This window comes from Vulpes vulpes, chromosome 5 (genome assembly GCF_048418805.1).
Source record: "Vulpes vulpes isolate BD-2025 chromosome 5, VulVul3, whole genome shotgun sequence".
NCBI classification, from domain to species: Eukaryota; Metazoa; Chordata; class Mammalia; order Carnivora; family Canidae; genus Vulpes; species Vulpes vulpes.
In genome coordinates this window covers 22,757,067-22,776,346 of record NC_132784.1, presented here as the reverse complement: position 1 = coordinate 22,776,346, position 19,280 = coordinate 22,757,067, and the positions used below count along the sequence as shown (strand labels likewise).

General features: G+C 33.9%; 1 protein-coding gene across 1 annotated transcript in view; it reads left to right on the top strand.

The window, feature by feature from the left end:
• LRP1B (LDL receptor related protein 1B) overlaps nt 1-19,280 on the top strand; it is a 1,812,620-nt gene that overhangs the window by 1,684,147 nt on the left and 109,193 nt on the right. The window contains exons 70-76 of the mRNA XM_072757648.1: nt 257-363; nt 698-830; nt 8,314-8,436; nt 13,094-13,219; nt 14,140-14,277; nt 15,672-15,806; nt 18,649-18,768. Of these exons, the coding sequence (XP_072613749.1) occupies nt 257-363; nt 698-830; nt 8,314-8,436; nt 13,094-13,219; nt 14,140-14,277; nt 15,672-15,806; nt 18,649-18,768 (882 nt within the window). The remainder of the gene's footprint in view (nt 1-256; nt 364-697; nt 831-8,313; nt 8,437-13,093; nt 13,220-14,139; nt 14,278-15,671; nt 15,807-18,648; nt 18,769-19,280) is intronic.

Here is a 19,280-nt window from a genome sequence, read left to right as displayed (position 1 = left end):
TTCCTTTCTTTAGTAAGTTGAACACTTACTGAACAGGCTATTACATCATTAAAGTATATTTAATGAAATGCAATAATACTGTGAGACACATTTTAAATAAATGTTTAATATCAGATTTTGAATATAGTTTAAATAACCTATTTTTCATGACTGTCTATGAATTTTTTACATGCATATATATATAGATATGTTTTTATCTATCAAACCAGTCATTCATTTCACTGAATCTAAATCTTAACTTTATAATTATATGCAGCTTCTCCTACCTGCTCATCAAGTGAATATATATGTGCCAGCCGAGGATGTATTTCAGCATCTTTGAAATGTAATGGAGAATATGATTGTGCTGATGGTTCAGATGAGGTAAAATCTATCATTTGATTAAAATCTCTGAATTATAGGAATTAGGTTCGGGAAAGCAAATGTAATAAAAATAGACAGGTTCTTTATTCTTGGCACTGCCTAAAATGTTAGGACAAGTACACTGAATACAGTAATTGCAGCAAATACCTGAATCTGCATGCTGTTTGTATACTAAACCCCATTGTCATTTGTAGAGGTTGTGTTCATTAAGTCAAAATAAAAGAAAGCCCCACAGTGTAATAAATCTCCAATATTGTCAGCTGCATGTTTATTTTGCCTTTGACTATGTCATTATCATTAATGAAAACTGCAGTGCCCATTTGTATTCGAACAGATGGACTGTGTGACTGAATGTAAGGAAGATCAGTTTCGATGCAGGAATAAAGCCCACTGTATTCCAATTAGATGGCTCTGTGATGGCATTCATGACTGTGTGGATGGCAGTGATGAAGACAACTGTGACAGAGGTAAGGTACTGTGTGTGTGTGTGTGTGTGTGTGTGTGTGCCCGCGCACACGGGTGCGCATGCCAGGGAATAAGAGAATGACAGTTAAAATGTTGTGCAGAATCAAAAGTGTGTTAGAGGCAGACGATAGGATCATCAAATGATTCTCTTTACCCATTCTTGTTTCATTGCACATTCTGTTCTGAGTAAGCAAAATCCGGCTAATTTCAGACAGTAAGTATCAATCTTCATATGACAAAGGCAATCAAAGCAGAGGTGTTTATTGCGTCCTACCATGTTCTCAGATAGGATGCTGGGTCAGAGATAGGGTCCAGAGAAGGGTGCAGGGAATATAACCACTATAACCACTACTACAAAACTAGTTTTGGTGTATGTTTTCTCTTCCACACTGTTTGTCTTACTATGAAAGAATGATAACATATGGCACACGATATTGCACATACTAAGTTGCTAGATCATATATAGGTTGCAGGTTGTGTCCCAAATTTCCTTTTTGCTATATGGCTGAGAAAATGACCTACATTTTTTGTCTGTCTGGAAGACAACTTTCAATTTTGTAGCACATTATTTTCTAGCTATGTGAAAATATTTCCTGGCAGATAATAACTTTTTAATTGTAACTCACTACATTAAAAGCAGCAGTTGTTACTACTTTAGAGCTAATGAGATGAAAGCGAAAAAATTGTGGGGCAAAGCTTCAAATGATCACAAATTCCATAACTCTTATTATTTTCATAATGTTAAATATGTTGTTTAAATGCAAAATTTCTTTTAAGCTGGTCACAAAAGTCTTTCAGTGGACTTTCCATTTCAGTATATTTGGAATATCCTCAACAGAGATGATACAAGATACTGAGTATGTTGCAGTGCATTTGAAAATGTATTCAGGGTTTATACGGTGTAAATACACCTTTGAAATGACATGGATGGACCTGGAATGGATAATGCTAAGATTTTAGCATTATACACCTCCTATCAACATTCATATCTCAAATTTCTTTAATACTAAAGACTGTACATGTTATCTTTTTATTGTCTTCAGACAGAGTTGTTAAATGGCAGTATATTTTCTGGCATGAATTTTGATTATTGTCAGAATTAGGACATTTTAGAACTGAACATTGCAGTAGTTGAAAGAAAGGGGCACCTCAATGCCAGATATCATATTGTTAGTCTTACATGGTGAGTATCAACTCACCTTGGTGGATTCACCAAAGACTTGTCTTTTTCCATATTTTACAGTTTGTTACTTGGTCTCAGCTTCATACTATTAGGTTTCTAAGAAGTTAGGCAGAGAAAGACAAATACTCATGTGTGGAATTTAAGAAACAAAACAAAACAAAACAAAACAACACCAAAAAAAGAAACAAAACATACTAAGGGAAAAAAAGAGAGGCAAATCAAGAAACAGACTCTTAACTAGAGAGAACAAACTGATGGTTATCAGAGGGGAGGTGGGTGAGGGGGTGGGTGAAATAGGTGATGGGGATTAATGAAGGCACTTGTGATGAGCACCGGCTGTCATATGGAAGTGATGAATCACTACATTGTACACCTAGAACTAATATTACACTATATGCCAACTAACTGGAATTTAAATAAAAACTAAAAAAAGAAAAAAAGGTAAAATACTTCTAAAATATTTACTTCTGTAAATATCTAGTCACTCAAAAATATCCTCCATGTTGTTTAATACTAGATCAAACCTTTATGATTTACTAAGACCTTCATCCCAAACCTGATAAAGAATTGTAATATTCAGCAGAAGGAATCCTAGTTCTCATTTGGAATCTGCAGTGCTTTATATAGAGCCGTAAAAGGTTAGACTTCCCTAATAGCTCTTTCTACTTTTGGATAAGTTCTCACATTCACAATCTATAATTGGTCACCTTAGAGACTGTAAACTTTGTAGACCTTCTGGCACCGAAAGTTCTTAAATTCAGTCATATTCTAAGACTTCAGGACAATTAAATTACTCATCTTTTTCCATTTTCTAGCTAATGAGCTCCATCCTCTCAATTTCAGTCTGTCTTTCTCTCATTGCTTCTTGCCTGGGCTCATGTATTACCATGTAATTGGACTCTAACACATTCTACTCACTGCTGCCTGGTTCAGCTTATTGAAGCGTAGCTCTGATTATATCAATGTTTGCTCGAAGCTCTTCCTTCCTGGTTACGTACAAATATGGCCGTCAGGGTTACAAGAGAATGATCCTATTTTACTTCCTACCCGTATACTCTATTACTTCTCCTTACGGATCATATATCCTAGCCAAACTGAAGAATAAGTCTAGCAACAGTTTTCATGCTTTTCAACATCTTTCATGATCCCTCTGCTATTTTTTCCATCTCAATACCTTTGCCAATGAAAATTATATCTATCCTTTAGTCCACTAGGTTGCTACTGTCTTCAGTCAAATTGCCATTTCTTACGGTGTTTCCCTAGCAACTCTTGATTGCATTCTTGTTATCATATTCTTCCTTCTTTATAATTACTTCTGTATTAAGTTGACTAAGTTTCCCCTGTTGGAATGCGAGCTTCTTGATGTAAAAAATTAGGTACGCAAACAGAATGAAGAAATGCATCCCAGGCAGTGGGATCATTGTGCACAAAGTCTCAGAGGTGAGACAAAGTTTAAGTGTTTTAGGAACTATAAGTAATTGAAGATTCATGCTATAGAATTTGGTTTTAATATTAAGCATAATGAGAAGCTTCCCAAGCTTTTAAGGAGTCTTCAAGTATTATTTCAAAGGGAGAGAGTGGTAGACTTTGTACTATGTAATAAAACAGAGAATTTAATGAAGTGAGATTCAAGAGATCTAGTGTCTTGTCTTACTTCTAGGAACCTTTCTGTGCCCATTTTTCATATTATCAAATCCAACCACAGTGAAAAGTCTCTCAGAGCCATAAGAATATCTGGAAAGTAAGGATATATGTGTGTGTGTAAGGTCAATCCTGTCAGGATTTATCTATTAAAAAAAAAAATTCCGTAAGAAATATTTGTTTGAACAAAGAATTCCAGGTTAAAAATCAAACATTATAGTTAAAAAGACAGAACATTATAGCATTTGAAATCTGAGTTTTCTTTTAGATTTAAAATGGGTCTATTTAGAATTTAAGCTTGGGGATCCCTGGGTGGCTCAGTGGTTTAGCGCCTGCCTTTGGCCCAGGGCATGATCCTGGAGTCCCTGGATAGAGTCCCACATCAGGCTCCTGCAGGGAGCCTGCTTCTCCCTCTGCCTGTGTCTCTGCCCCCATCCTCATGAATAAATAAATAAAATCTTTAAAAAAATAAAATAAAATAAAATTTAAGCTTACTGATTAAAAAAGAGTGGAGGGCCTTTAACTGAATCATTTACAAATGTGTCTCGAAGCTCCTTGTCTCAATATTCATGTTTCTAACTTTTCTTGGGTTTCTTTTTGCCAGGTAAATTCCAGTGAATTATCATGGTGGTTAAAGTATTTGGTCCTGTATGGCTGTAGCTTAACACATAATCAAGTTCAGAATTCTAGTATTTAACTTACTTCCAGCAAGTGGTTTAGGTATTGGATAAATGTCCTTCAAGGCACTGAGGAAATGGAAGGCCAGAATAAATATCTCTCCTGTTAAATCTCACTTCATTCATCCCAAATCTGGACACATGAACTAAGTGTTAGGGTCTGGAAGGCAGTAGGCATGTAGGAACATTTTCCAAATGAATCCACTTTTTACTTTACTTTAAAAAGACGAACCCCCAAATACTGTGGAATTAAAAACAGCATTCATATTTTTAAAGGTAAAACATGATGCCTCAAGGAAACTTGATGTTTGTCTTCGCTCCCAAACCTTATTCCCCTAGCAATTTCGGTAGGAAAGATTGAGAATTATTCTTTTTATTTATTTTTTTGAGAATTGTTATTTTTAGTAATCATCGGCTCACAAGTGTGTTAACTACTAATTAAAATTATAAAATATTATCATATATTAAACATTCTATCCACCCAAATTAAAATGGGAACTCTAGATGCTTATTTTCTGTGATTATGGCCTGTCCAGATTTCAGTGAATCTGACAGAAGCTCAGTTATATTTAAACATAGGTTATTGTTTATAAATATGTGTGTGTGTATACACATACACTTTTATATTTTTCTAATCTTCTGTTGAGCTGATTAAGAACATGACTAATGACTAGGAAACTGGAATTTTGATCTAGCTAATCTCTTTAAATTATACCTTTTTTTGTTGCTTATGTGTGCCTCATGCCATTTCAAAAATAAAGCATTTTATGTTAGACTCAAGATGTCATGGTAGGCCCATGATACTTTTTTTTTTTTAATGAAAATTCTTCATGATACAATAGGAAGCCTTTAGTAAGTTATCTTAAAACGTTTGTCTTATTGTTGTGATTGTGATTTCATTTATATTTATCTTCTTCTTAATTAAAATAGTAATAGGCCCAACACTCTTAAACGGGGCTAATTATAATGTTATCCAATGTGATACCTTTGGGAACTCATTTTTTTTTCCTTTTAACAAAACTGATGGGCTACAATTAAAATTTTCTGTAGTAATCAGAGGATGTCAGGAGTTCACAAATATTGTTTGAATATAATCCATTGTAAAATGGAACATGCAATAATGAGGTTTAATCATGAGGATTTTTACTCTGAAAGAATGTAACTTTCATATTCTATGGATTTTGATACTGAATTAAGCAACACTCACCTCCTATCAATATTAATATCTCAAGTTTCTTTAATGCTAAAGACTGTACATGTTATCTTTTTATTGTCTTCAGACAGAGTTATTAAATAGCAGTATATTTTCTGGCATGAATTTTGATAATTGAAATTATTGTCAGAATTAGGGCATTTTAGAACTGAACATTGCAGAAGTTGAAAGAAAGGGGCACCTCAATGCCAGATATTATATTGTTAGTCTTATGTGGTGAGTATCAACTTACCTTGATGGATTCACCAAAGACTTGCCTTTTTCCATATTTTAGAGTGTGTTGCTTGGTCTCAGCTTCAACTATTAGGTTTCTAAGCAATTGACCTATATTTCCCTAATCATCTCTCCCTACCATTAACCCTATCAGGTTTTTAAAAAGTTGAATTTCTTCCTCACCTTTTACTTCACAAAATTAATAAAAATCTTGAGGTTTATTCAGCATCTGGTCACCAAATTAGCAAATCTACCGATAGCTGTGCCTCGCCTAACCTCTCCCCCCTTACTTCTTCTTTAAATGGAAGATTTGTTGCAGCTCCAATCTAAGGATAATCCATTTATTTTACTTTAGATCTTAAATCCTTCACACTTTCTGAATTCTCAAGGAATTTGTTGTATCAATGACCTTTACTCTCTTCTGTATCCTCAAGCTTACTCTGTCTATTGAATTATTCTCAGAAGCTCTTAAAGATATCAGATATTTGCTTTACTCCATACAAATAACCGGTATCTCTTCGACACCTAACTTCCTCCTTTCTTCCTTCCCTTTAAGACCAAACTCCTGGAAAGGGATGAAAGATTACAGTCCCTACTACTTTTTCATCTAATAATAACCAACTACAAACATTTCACTAAATCTACCACCACTTCACTGAACCTCCTCTCTTAGCATTATATAAATGTGCTAACTACTATCTTCTTGTTGGACCACTTTTCAGGTATTTCTCCAACCACTCTGGCTAATGTTCTGTCCTTTTGCAGCCTCCGTTTTATCTCTCCAATCTTTAAATGCTGATTTCCTCGTTTTGTTCTAAATTTCAAATAACAACTGCACTCTGATCATTTCCAGCTACATATTTACAGGCCAGAACCTATCCTATATTTTAGATACATTTATCTACTATCCTATTAAATATCACTACGTGGTTGTCTTACAAGTACCTTAAAAGAATTGTGTCATTATTTCTGCTAATATTGCTCCTTCTGATGTATTCCTTTATTTTTGAAAATACCAATATTTACCAAATTGTCCAAAAAAAAAAAAAAACTGAGTACTGTGTTTGACTCCTCACTCCCCTTGCCACTTCATCTTTTTAGCTATGAGATCCTGAGGGTTCTACTTCCTGGAGCACCTCCCAAAGCACTTTCAAATGTAGCTACTCTAAATCAAATACCAGCAATTCTCTTCTGCACTGCTGCAACCCCTCTTCAAATTGTCTTTTCCCTCCTCCAGACTACTTGGCTTCACTCTTGCTATCTTCATTTCCAAGCTCTCCATACTCTTGCTAGTGTTATCATGTTAAAATCTAAATCTCATTCTGTCATGTGCTAAGTTAAATCTTTGCTACTCCACCTAAATTATTAAAGATTTGTCTTCAAGTCAGAACTCAACAAGATGAGCTGTTTGACCCTAACCTAGACTTATTATTGCCTCCAAAGTGCATCCACAAAATGAACAATGCTTCCTTTTGGGACTTTCTAGTCTCACAAGGATGAGCACTATCACTCCCTAGCCCCATGTTTTAATAGATATTCACTTTAAATATTTAATACTTTCAGTCATCAAATCTATTATAGAAACCATATTTATTATTTTATGTATGAGGTTTAAATAAGTAGTGAAATTCTCTGAGAGCAATCTTATTTATTTTAATTCTGAATTCCCATAAAGTTACTTTGTGTTGTTTTCCCAGGTACTGCTTGTAAATATGATCTTATAAATCACTTTAAGCATGCCTCTCTTATAACATAGGAAGACATTAAGTCCCAGAGAAATTAATAGACTTGTCCAGAGCAAGAAAAAGGAAGTTCCTAATCCTAGAACCATTGCAGTTTCCACTATATTATTACATATCTAGATACATCACCAAAGTTTATTAGTATTTTGGGTCCATACACTTAATTTTAAGTGGAAGCATAGCCTTATATTCTTGATGTTTTCTATTTAATTGTGAAAGGAGAAAAAAATGCAAACATTTGTAAAATACACAAAAAACCAAGGACGCTATTGTAGTTTTTATAAGGATGACTGTAATATCTCACCACATTACCAACTTCTAATTCTGTTATAAAATTAGCTGATTCTCTGTGATTGCAAAACACTTTTTATTGGTTATTCTGTCTTCAGCAATTCAGTTTGTTTGTTTCCAGATACAGCTGAATTTTCTAACAGTTTTGAAAGGATCTTTTCTTTCCAGAACAACACAACTTTTATAATGAAAATTAATACTACTTAAAGTTAAGTTTATTTATAGTAAAATAAAAATCATGTAAAATGGAAGATAATTTACATTTGAGAAAACTTTCTTCTATCATCTTATTGGTATTTTCTTTAAAAATATATGTCTGCATAATATCAGATTATTTTGAAAAGTAAAACATGAGTAACTTAAAAAAATAGCTTGGATACTACTTGTCCCAGTACTGTATAGGAAAATAATATAAGGAAGTGAGAAATAAATACTGTGCTAAGAATTAGAAGAATGTGTGTCCTGCTGGCCAGCACTAATTATGCTACATCTCTATGTCTCTTTTTCTTTTTCTTTTTAATAAAGGAGGAAATATATGTAGAGCAGATGAGTTTCTCTGCAATAATTCCCTTTGCAAACTCCATTTCTGGGTGTGTGATGGAGAAGATGACTGTGGAGACAACTCTGATGAAGCCCCTGATATGTGTGGTATGGCATGTCACATGGATCTAGATTATATTCTCATTTCCCGATCTAATTTACTGGCATGAATCAATGAAGTGGTGAGACAAACCACAGAGTCTACCATCCTGAGGTTAGGTAGTTACATACACAGCTTTTGTTCAGGTAATAGGAGATTACTCTGTTCAAAGTTGAGGACTTTATGGAAAATCCCCCTAAATCTGAACTTGCACATGTCAACACTATTCAGAAGATAGTTTATAGCCTGTTTGGAGGATTAAGAGTAGCTGAATTTTTGAATTATATAAGGTTCATATAAGGACTTTGGCTCTGTATCAAATTGGTCACTTAGACTAAAACATTTTTTTTGGATGGATAAATACATGGAAAAAATGTGAATAATAAAATCAAGTAGTTCCAAAAGTTACCCACTACTGAGACCAATGTTGTTCAGAGAAGGGATATATATGAGATAATATGTAAATATATTGATATATTTTAATATGTAAACATATAGATTTATTTTAATATATGAGTATATATTAATATATTTAAATATTATGTATTATTTATTCATATATGTTCTACATTATAATTATAAATATATTAACATATCCATATGTATTTAGACTAAGCAGAGAACTTAAATTAGGAGTTATATAACATTTCAGTCTGAAAATCTTAACAAAATCTAGTGTTTCTTCAAATTCATTTTATTCAACTGATAATTGTCAGGAATGTACTTATGCAACCAGCAACTCTAAATGTCCAATTTTATACCACCAAAGGAAAGGATTTCTTATACCTAGCAAACATTTTTCGTCCTTTCTTCACATTCTTTGCATCTAATCTCCATAAAAAATGCATTTCACCTCTAAATTAAAGATATTTTAATTATTAATTATTTAATTATTTGGAAATAATTAAGTAGCACATCAGATGAATGAAAGAAAGCATAGCATAAGTGTATATACTTAAGTTATCTGTTCTATTTGGTGGACCAAGTTAAACCAATATTTTTTGATAGATGATGACTGACTACTGACATTACAATTGAATAAAAAACAAAGAGGCAGTCTTATTTTTAAAAGGATTTAGAACTTAAAAATGAAAGTCTTTGGAGAATGTCCTCTGCAGGCACAACTAATGAAGTTTCAGTTTTAGTTCTACATAATCTTATACAATGGGTTTATACCAGAGATTATGTTGTTTCTGAATTATAATAGAAAAATATGTGCACACACATAATTTATAAAAATAATGGGTTCTGGCCATGTAGGTGAAAGGGATGGGTGGAGGGAAGGTGGAAGACATAATGTTGTAGGCAAGATGTAGACAACCCTGAGGCAGAGCACACCATAGCTTCCTGGAAGGACTGAAAGATCCATGAGCTTGGAGAATACAGAACAAAGTAGATGCTGGTTTAGGATGAAACTGAAGAGACAGAAGAGTCTGGAACCTTGTGAGTCTTCATAAGGATTTTTAGATTTAGCCTAAAAGTAATTAATAAATCCAAAAAGTTTTGGGTTACCTGGGTGGTTCAGTCAGTTAAGCATCCAGCTCTTGATTTCAGCTCAGGTAGTGATTTCAGGGTTATGAGATCAAGCCCCATGTTGAGCTCCACACTGGACATGGAGCCTGCTTAAGATTCTCTCTTCCCATCTCCCTCTGCTCCTCCCCTCAACCTCCCTCTCTAAAAGTAAGTAAGTAAATAAATAAATAAAATTTTAAAAATATTAAAAAATAAAAGAATACTAAAAAAGTTTTAAGTACAACAGGCATATAGTTATATTTATATTTTACATATATAGGATTGAAAGGGGCAAGGCTTGGTAAGATAATTGCTGTACTCTAGGCAAGCTATGCTAGTAGCTTGGGTTAAAATACTGGTATCACATGATGGCAAATATACACAGATTTGAAGGTGATTTAAAAACCAAAATAAATTGGATTAAGCAATAGATTAGATACATGGGACAAGGAAGAGGAAGTTATTAAGTATAATTTGTAGGATGTTTGTGCTTTCACAGTTGAATACATAGGTAACATAGGAAAAGGAACAGTGTTGAAAGTAAAGATTAAACGCCTGGTTTGAGATATACTTGAGGAAACATTCAAGTACAGATTACATGTAGGCTCTGTTTGATTCTAAAGCTTGAAGAGCTGATCTAGAGTTATAAATGTCCAAGTCAGAATAAAATGGAGTAATGAATACTACAGAATTTGTAAGATTTAGGCTGAGTGAGAGTAAGATATAAGAGAAGTGACTTAGGATAGAATATTGAGGGCTACCAAACATCTAAATAAATACAAGCAGCAGGAAAAGACTCAGGTGAGTGACCACAAAATAATTTGGAAAAAAAAAGTAGGAAGAGAAATACCAAAGTAATGAAATGTATCAAGAAAGATGGAAAGGTTCCTGAAAAGTCAGGAAAAAATTATTTTCAGAGCATATGAAAAATTAGTTTTAGATAAGGGTAGTAAGCCCTTTTCTATTATTAAAAATTTTAACATGAATTAATTTATTGATGCCAGATGTCCCCTAAATATTACTATATATAGATATAGATGATTTCTAACCTTCTAGGATAGTTGGTGGCTTAGTTGAATTAGAGTTAAAGGTCATTGGGTATGAAAAACTCAAGGAGCTAAGAGGTACAGGTATTGATTGGCTGGTTTGTTAAAGGCGAGTGTTGATCAGTCATTTAGGATGTTGAAATGAATTTGGATGGAGGGTTTTAATGATGAAGGAAAGTCTACAGTCTTTAATAAACTTGGGAAGGGGTGATGTTTACAAGGTTGATGAGAAAATAGCAATAAAAAAGATGTATAATCAAATGGCCATCAAAATAATAGTTTTTATTTTTAGTTTCTTTTTAAAAACAGATGTGAGGATATAAAAAAAAAAAGTTCTGAAAGCTAAAGCTGGAAATTAGGGAATATTTGAACGTGAGATAACATGAAGTTTGAGAAATTTAAGAGATATTTCTTAAAAGACCTAAAGGGGAGGAACTATGCTTGGAGTGGGAACCAGATTTCAGTTAAACCAAGGAGGTCATACAAGAAGAAGTGTGGCATACTTAAGGAGCTAATAAAATGGTATTGATAGAATATTAAGACTGTCAGGGATGAGTGGTATGGACAAAATAATGATCAGTCTATTATGCCATGTAAAGTATCTTAAAAAATGATTTTATTTATTTATTCATGGTGGAGAGAAAGGCAAAGACATAGGCAGAGGGAGAAGCAGTTTCCCTGCAGGGAGCCTGATGCCAGACTTGATCCCAGGACCTCAGGATCATGACCTGATCTCAAGGCAGATGCTCAACCACTGAGCCACTCAGGTGCCCCTGTCATGTAAAGTATCCTAAATTTTATTCTGAAAATGCTGGATAACTATGGGAGAGATGATCAGATTGATGTCTAAGGTGATTGTTCTGGTGCCTTTTGGAAGATCTTAGGTTGAGCAATGAAACATACACACTTGGGATTCTACTGTTATTTTCTCTGTAAGAGATAATAAGAGCTGCGTTATTATAGCTGGTATATATGGAGAAAAGAAGGCAAATTTGGGGACTGTGTCAAATGGACTTGTTGACTAGTAAGAGTTGAAAGTCAATAAGAGGAATGCATTTAGATAACCCCAGACTTGTAGCTATTATTTGCTACTAACTGAACCATGGAAATAACACAAAGCTTATGTCTGGGGAGAAGGAAATCCAGCTTATGTCTGGAGTTTTGAACTTCCTGAATTTGAAATTCTTGAAGAGATATCCTATAGTCAACTGTGAGATGCTAAAATTAGTTAGTAAATTGAAAGTCATAAGGGTATAGTATAAAGTAAATCCATGAAAATGAATGAGAGAGAATATCAGCAGAGAATTCACGAGTGAGATCAGGAAACCAATGAAAGAATCCTGGATTATTCCACACATAAGGATAAAGAGTCATGAGAGATGTATCCTACTCTAGAGATGGAAGTCTTCAGATTAGATAATAATAGAAAGGACAATGGTAAAATTCTCTGGCTTTCATTGTTGTCACTTTAACGCGTACACACACACACACACAAAGCTACATATACCCATAAATATTAAAAATAAATAACAGAGATCCCCTACGTGACTCAAATATATATTTACACATTCCTTTACAGAGATACAAAGCAAGAAACACAGTTATAGCATTGTTGGGGCATTTTTTCACAGGATGACCTATTTTCAAATTTGGGCCTGTAACATATGCTTGCTCAAGCTCTATTCTGTGTGAAATTGCTCTTTCAAATAGCTTAGTGTCCTGCCATGTTGTATAAACTGCAGGCATAAATTAATTTGGTACACCAAGTGAAGTCAGCTAAGATAAGGCATCTGGAAATGAGACCATGAAGTTTGGTTCTTTTTCTTTATTTCATTTGAGCTGTGCACTCTTTTCTGTAGTTAATATAAATAACGAGGATCATAGCTTCTATTATCACACATTTTCCAGTACCTACATGAAGGCAATTTCCACAACAAAAGATATTCATAAAAGTCAGATTAAGGATTTGAAAAGAAGAAAACAAAAAAAAAGCAAAAACTAATACAAAACAAAAAAAGGAAGACCCTCCCCAAGAAAGGATGATTCCTCATAACTCAGTGTACCCAAAGGAGCTGCTTTTCTTTTTTCTTTTTCTTTTTTTTTTCAGCCAAATTTCTTTGCCCACCCACAAGACCTCACAGATGCAGAAATAACAGAATATGCCTGCAGCCTGAGCAAGTATGCAATGGGATTGATGACTGTGGGGACAACTCAGATGAAGATCACTGTGGTGGTAAATCCATTTAATGTGAAATAATTGATTCACTGACAGCTACAAGATAATATAATGGTTTGGGGGCACAAAAAATTAAAAAGAAGTATTTTCCATGTGGCATGTCTGAGGATATTTTTTTCAGACACTTGATCTTCTGACACGGTATGAAAATAATCTGCTAACATTCATTTGAATAGTAGAGTTGTGCTGCTTTATCCAAAGTCTCTACTAGTCTGTAAGTCTCCTTTGATTATACATACTTTATTCCAGAAAATACTGTGTGAGAGAAAGAAAAACATAGTGGTAAAAAATGCTCTCTGTTGGGCAGCCCGGGTGGCTCAGTGGTTTCGCACTGCCATCAGCCCAGGTCGTGATCCTGGAGACCTGGGATCGAGTCCCACATCCTAAGGTTCTCTGCATGGAGCCTGCTTCTCCCTCTGCCTGTGTCTCAGCCTCTCTCTGTGTGTCTCTCATGAATAAATAAATAAAATATTTTAAAACATAAAATAAAAGTGTTCTCTGTTAAACAGTTCCTTGAGGGGAGAGTGCTACTAAAGAATGTATGTCTGCATACACAATCCCTTCTTCACAATAAAACTAAAGACTATGCTAATGTATGCGACAAAATCATTTGGTGGGTGACAAACCCTGACTTAAACTGGTCTGGAGCAGTTTGTAATGCTTTAAAAACAAAGTCCCACTTAGGGTGAATATTCAAACATTTTCCTATGGAAATATAGTGTTACTTATTATAGGGTAAATGCACTGTTACTTTTCTAAAAATCCAGAATTTCAGAATTCTTTTATTTGGCCCAAGAGCTTCATATGGATTGTGGAGTCATGTTTTTCACAGTGTTTAGTAAAATCTTGAATGTTTGTGTACTCAGTAAATTTGTTTTGATTCTGTGAAGCACTAATCATTTTTAATTACTTTATAGGTAAGCTTACATATAAAGCAAGACCATGTAAAAAAGATGAGTTTGCTTGCAGCAATAAAAAATGTATCCCCATGGACCTCCAGTGTGATCAACTTGATGACTGTGGAGATGGTTCAGATGAACAAGGCTGCAGAATAAGTAAGTTTATTTTCAAACAGTATACTTTTTGGGCGGCAAGCCCTTGCCAACACAACCTTGCAATGCCACTTAAATTATATCAAAAAGTATGAGGTAGGAAAGTTCAATTTCACAATAAGTACCCTTATTAGGGCCGAACCTGAGATCTCAAATTCCAATTACAGACTTTGATGTCACCAAAGAAATCTGTATCCCTTAATATTTTATTTTATAAAATATAAATTTAATATTTTTGATTCTTATAATGATATTTAGTTTAAAAGAAGGTAAGGTGTTAATAATGTATTCAGTGTTTTAAGATTTTAATCCATTGCTGAGTTATTCTTGAAGACATCATTTGTTTTATTCATTTGGAGCGTGGTGATATTTGAGTTATTAGACCTTGGTTATTTTTGTGTTTAATGTTTGATATCTAATTTTTCAAATTAAGAAACATAACCAAACTTATAACTTTAGATTCGGATTGCTTGTAAAAGTCATAAAATACTTTCTACTATGGAGTCTTTTATTTTTTCTCATTTATGCATCTGAATTGTTCCTCACTGGGTGATGAAGCATTACCCGCTACAATATGGCCACGTATTATCTCAACTGAGGTATATATAATTCCACTGATGTACTTTAATTAATTATAAAATATTCAAAAGTCAGTGGAGATTAATAATGGCTAAAATTCTGATAAAGTTTTCATATTTCAAAATAACTTGATATATGTCAGTAAATAGAGCTAATCCAACAATATTTTTATAATAATGTCCCTCTCACTTATTTGAATGCTATAATGTTTTCTGGAATAAGAGATAAAGCTATGAAATTGCAACTACTATGCTAGAAATGACAAATAACACATAGTCTGTCCTAACTTGTGTAACAGCCCATGACCACTGGAGCATGTTGCTCCTCATACATATTTCCAGGCTGAAAAAGTTTAAGAACTGATGATTTAGCCTACTTGTTTGAATAACATGATAGTACCCTTGATTGAATTCCTGAATACTAAATTTAGGTTAGCAATTAATGGCCACATGTCTAGGTAGCTTGTAGGAAATCTTTTGGTTCCTAGAGAAGGGTGTAGTCCTCATTTGTACCTTAGTAATGACAACCTATCATTAAAAACGTTGACTCTTCCTTTTACAAAATAGTGTACTTCAGTAACAGCTGTAAATATCAGCTATTGGCAGTTTGGTCTGAACTATAGTCAATGTAAATGAGTTTATGTTTTATCTGCTTCTACACCTTTATAAGAAATGAGGGCTTTAGAGAGAAGATCATAATCTTATAAATTCAAAAAGTTATCTATGGAATAATAAATATAATTTCAAATTTTAAAAAAAATAAACTCCCACTTCAAGAATTAGAATTATATTAGTTTTGATGGCATTTTTAAATCCCAGCTCCTGCTGAATATACCTGTGAAGATAATGTGAATCCATGTGGAGATGACGCATATTGTAATCAAATAAAAACATCTGTTTTTTGTCGCTGTAAGCCTGGATTTCAGAGAAACATGAAAAACAGACAGTGTGAAGGTATAGTACATTTCCTCAACAGCTTGCTCTTAAATCTTTAGGTTATAAAAGACTCACAATGCTGTTAAACTGTGAGATGACATGGGATTGATTTTCATCAGATTGGTGTGTATCTATGGGATACCGTTTTACCTACAAGAGTGAAAGTCTCTCGGGTCAAGAGCCTATTTGTTTGTACTGCTAAGCTAACCATCTCTGAGGCTACAAAGCTTTTCCTATAGCAAATTCAGCTCTGTAGGAATTTCTATTGTACTGTTACAACTTTGTTTTGAAATGCAAATAACAAAATTGCTGGTTCAGGAACTATTGGAGAATTGGAGGCACTTCATGAAAGACCATGTTTATGATGACCCATTTCTCGTGAGTTGTGGCATTTGCAGTACTGCAATAGGTAATTCACTTTTAGAGAACTGTGGGCTTTTGTCCTAACCCATTTCCTAAACAGTGCTTTATATTATCAAAGTCCCTTCTAAAATTCAAAGACAGGATCTAGATAAATCTCTGTCAACTTACTTGAGACCATTTAAAAATCGAGCAAGGTAGGATAGCCAGGATTTCACAGTAAATTATATGTAAATATACTATACATTGGGGCTTTAATAGAGAGCCATGAAATACAGACCTATATGTATTTACTGCCAGTTTCTCCATTAAAATTGATATTATTGTGATTAGAGTTGTCTAAGTTTGGCTTATCTAAGGAAATTCAAGTTGTAAAATGCTTTCTACTAGCTTCCTTCTCTACTGTCCATTTTATTCTTGGGTAAAGAAACATGATTTTGCATTGCATCAATCAAAATGAGATTATTGAATTGAATTGGTTATATTCGCCCAAAAGAGAATGAAGTGTGGACATGTCATATTTATGTACATTTTGAATTATATACCAGTTTGGAATATTCGTTACATTTTATTTTTCCATTAACATGGAACACTGAAAAATAACAGCCTAGGTTTTTATTTTTTTTTTAAGATTTATTTATTTATTTTAGAGAGAGAGAGTGGGGGAGGAGCAGAGGGAGAGGGTTAGAGACAACCTCAAGCAGCCTCCCTGCTGGCATGGAACCCAATCTCAGGACCCAGAGATCATGACTTGAGCCAAAAGCAAGAGTCAGGTGCTCAACTGACTGAGCCACCCTGGCACCCCTAGGTCTTCACTATTGTAATTTAAAAAGCAAATTATTGGGATGCCTAGGATGGCTCAGTTGATCAAGCGTCCACCTTATGCTCAGGTCATGATCCCAGCATACTGGTATCAAGCCCCACATCAGGCTCTCTGCTCAGGAGAGAGCCCGCTTGCTTCTTCCTCTCCCTCTGCTTCTCCTCCTGCTTGTGTGTACTCAATCTCTCTCTCTCTCTTTCTGTCAAATAAATAAAATCTTGAAATAAATAAAATTAAAAGCAAATTATTCTTTTAAGTTTTTATTTATTTATTCATGAGACAGAGAGAGAGAGACATAAGCAGAGGGAGAAGCAGGCTCTCTGCAGGGAGCCCAACATGGGACTCCATCCCAGGACCCTGGGATCATGACCTGAGCCAAAGGCAGACACTCAATCACTGAGCCACCCAGGTGCCCAAGAGCAAATTATTTTTCAAGGCTAGATTATTTCTTTTTTTCCCCAGACACTTTCTCTTGATTGTATATAAACACACACATGCACACATCCACAACTTCTTCAAATTTTAATTTCAAACATTAATTTTCTAACATTTGTCTGTGAATAATGGACTCTATTTCCTGCACATACTTATGAAAATTAAAACTTCCATTCTCAAACATTTCTGTGTTTTTAATTATATTCTATGGCAAATACAAGCTGCAACTTCATTCTTCATTTTAAGTTGCTACAAATCCGGTATTTTTATTGTGCAAATTAATAACTTTTGCACTTCAATAAAATTTGTATCCTTACTGAAGGAAGTTTTGATAGTAAGGAAAAGCAATTTGATTTGGTATGGAGGAAGGGAAAGACATTACTTTGATTCATAATTCAAGGAATTCAAATGTGTTTTTGCTTTTCCTATATATAGCTCAAAAAGAAAATAAGAAATCACTATTTGATGTTAGAACCAAAGCACTTTAATTAGAATATATAAAGAGAAGACAGATTACCAAAAATACCATCAGAGAAGTAGAAATGTATTAATAGTTGCTGTGTGCCAGGCACTGTTTTAGGTACTGGACATGTGTGAGATTTTTCCATCCTCTATGAAAGCTCATGGTACCAACATTAGTGTGCATATATGTGTATGTGTGTTTAATTTCTCTGTACAACATGGCATATATATTATATATGAAATATAGTATATACAGTGTTGTAAGAGAGAAATACCCAGATAGCAAACAGTGGAGAAACTATGGTAGGGATGTATGTTGGTGGAGAACAAGCAAGGTTTCGCTTTAGGTGGATCTTGAGAGATGAGTAAGAATTCTCTATGTGAAGGTGAGCAAGGATATTATATGATGTGTACAAAGGTATGAAGGTAAGTAATTAGAAAGAGTCTTAAAAGGAAACCTCAAGAAGTGTGTGTTTGAGTGACGAAAATACTAGGGAAGTGCTATTTCAATAGCAATGAAAGTGCTATTTCAATGTGTTAAGTGGATTAAAAAGCAATGTACAAGCAATTGATGAATTATTATAGTGAAACTATTGTAAAAACTTGCTAAGGCCAGAAAATGTGACAGAGCAAATCACAGACTTGAGAGTTTTAAAAGACAGTAAAAGAAATAGAAATAAGAAGTAGAAGGAAGAAAAATAAATTTGTCTTTTTTTACATGTCTGAAAAATGGAAGTGCTAATTGAGGGTATGATGATGCTATTTTGAGCTTTTCTCTTCTAGATCTTAATGAATGTTTGGTGTTTGGCACATGTTCCCACCAATGTATAAACATGGAAGGGTCATATAAATGTGTGTGTGACCAGAATTTTCAGGAAAGGAATAACACCTGCATAGCAAAAGGTAAGATCATAACAATTATTTCAAATGCTAATATAACTGTTATAAATATCTTATGGGAAAACAATGTTTCATATTATATTTTAGCAATAGCTCCATGTTTGAAAATAGAAATAAGTCTCTTTTCAATATTGGCTAATTTTCCCAGTTTGTTTGTTAACCTTCTTAATTAATCTAATCTAGGATGGTTTATAGACATGACTGTCAAATACATTGTAACTGTTAAAATCATTTTTGTGCTTAAAAAATTGTCAGAAGGAGGGAAAAGTTTTTACAAGTCAATGTGATAGACTGTAAAGCATCTTTGTTTATGGACTGCCCTCAGTGTATTTGAGAAATATTATCATACCAATGGATAAAAATAACAGGTTAAAGGCTAGCATTGTAAGGAGAATGGAATTTTGAGTAAGAATATAAAAAGTTTTAAGTAAAATCATGCTTTAATTCAGACCTCCTTTACTTAGGAATAAAATTTGTTAAACTTCAAAAAAAAAAAAAAAACCCAGGTATTTGGG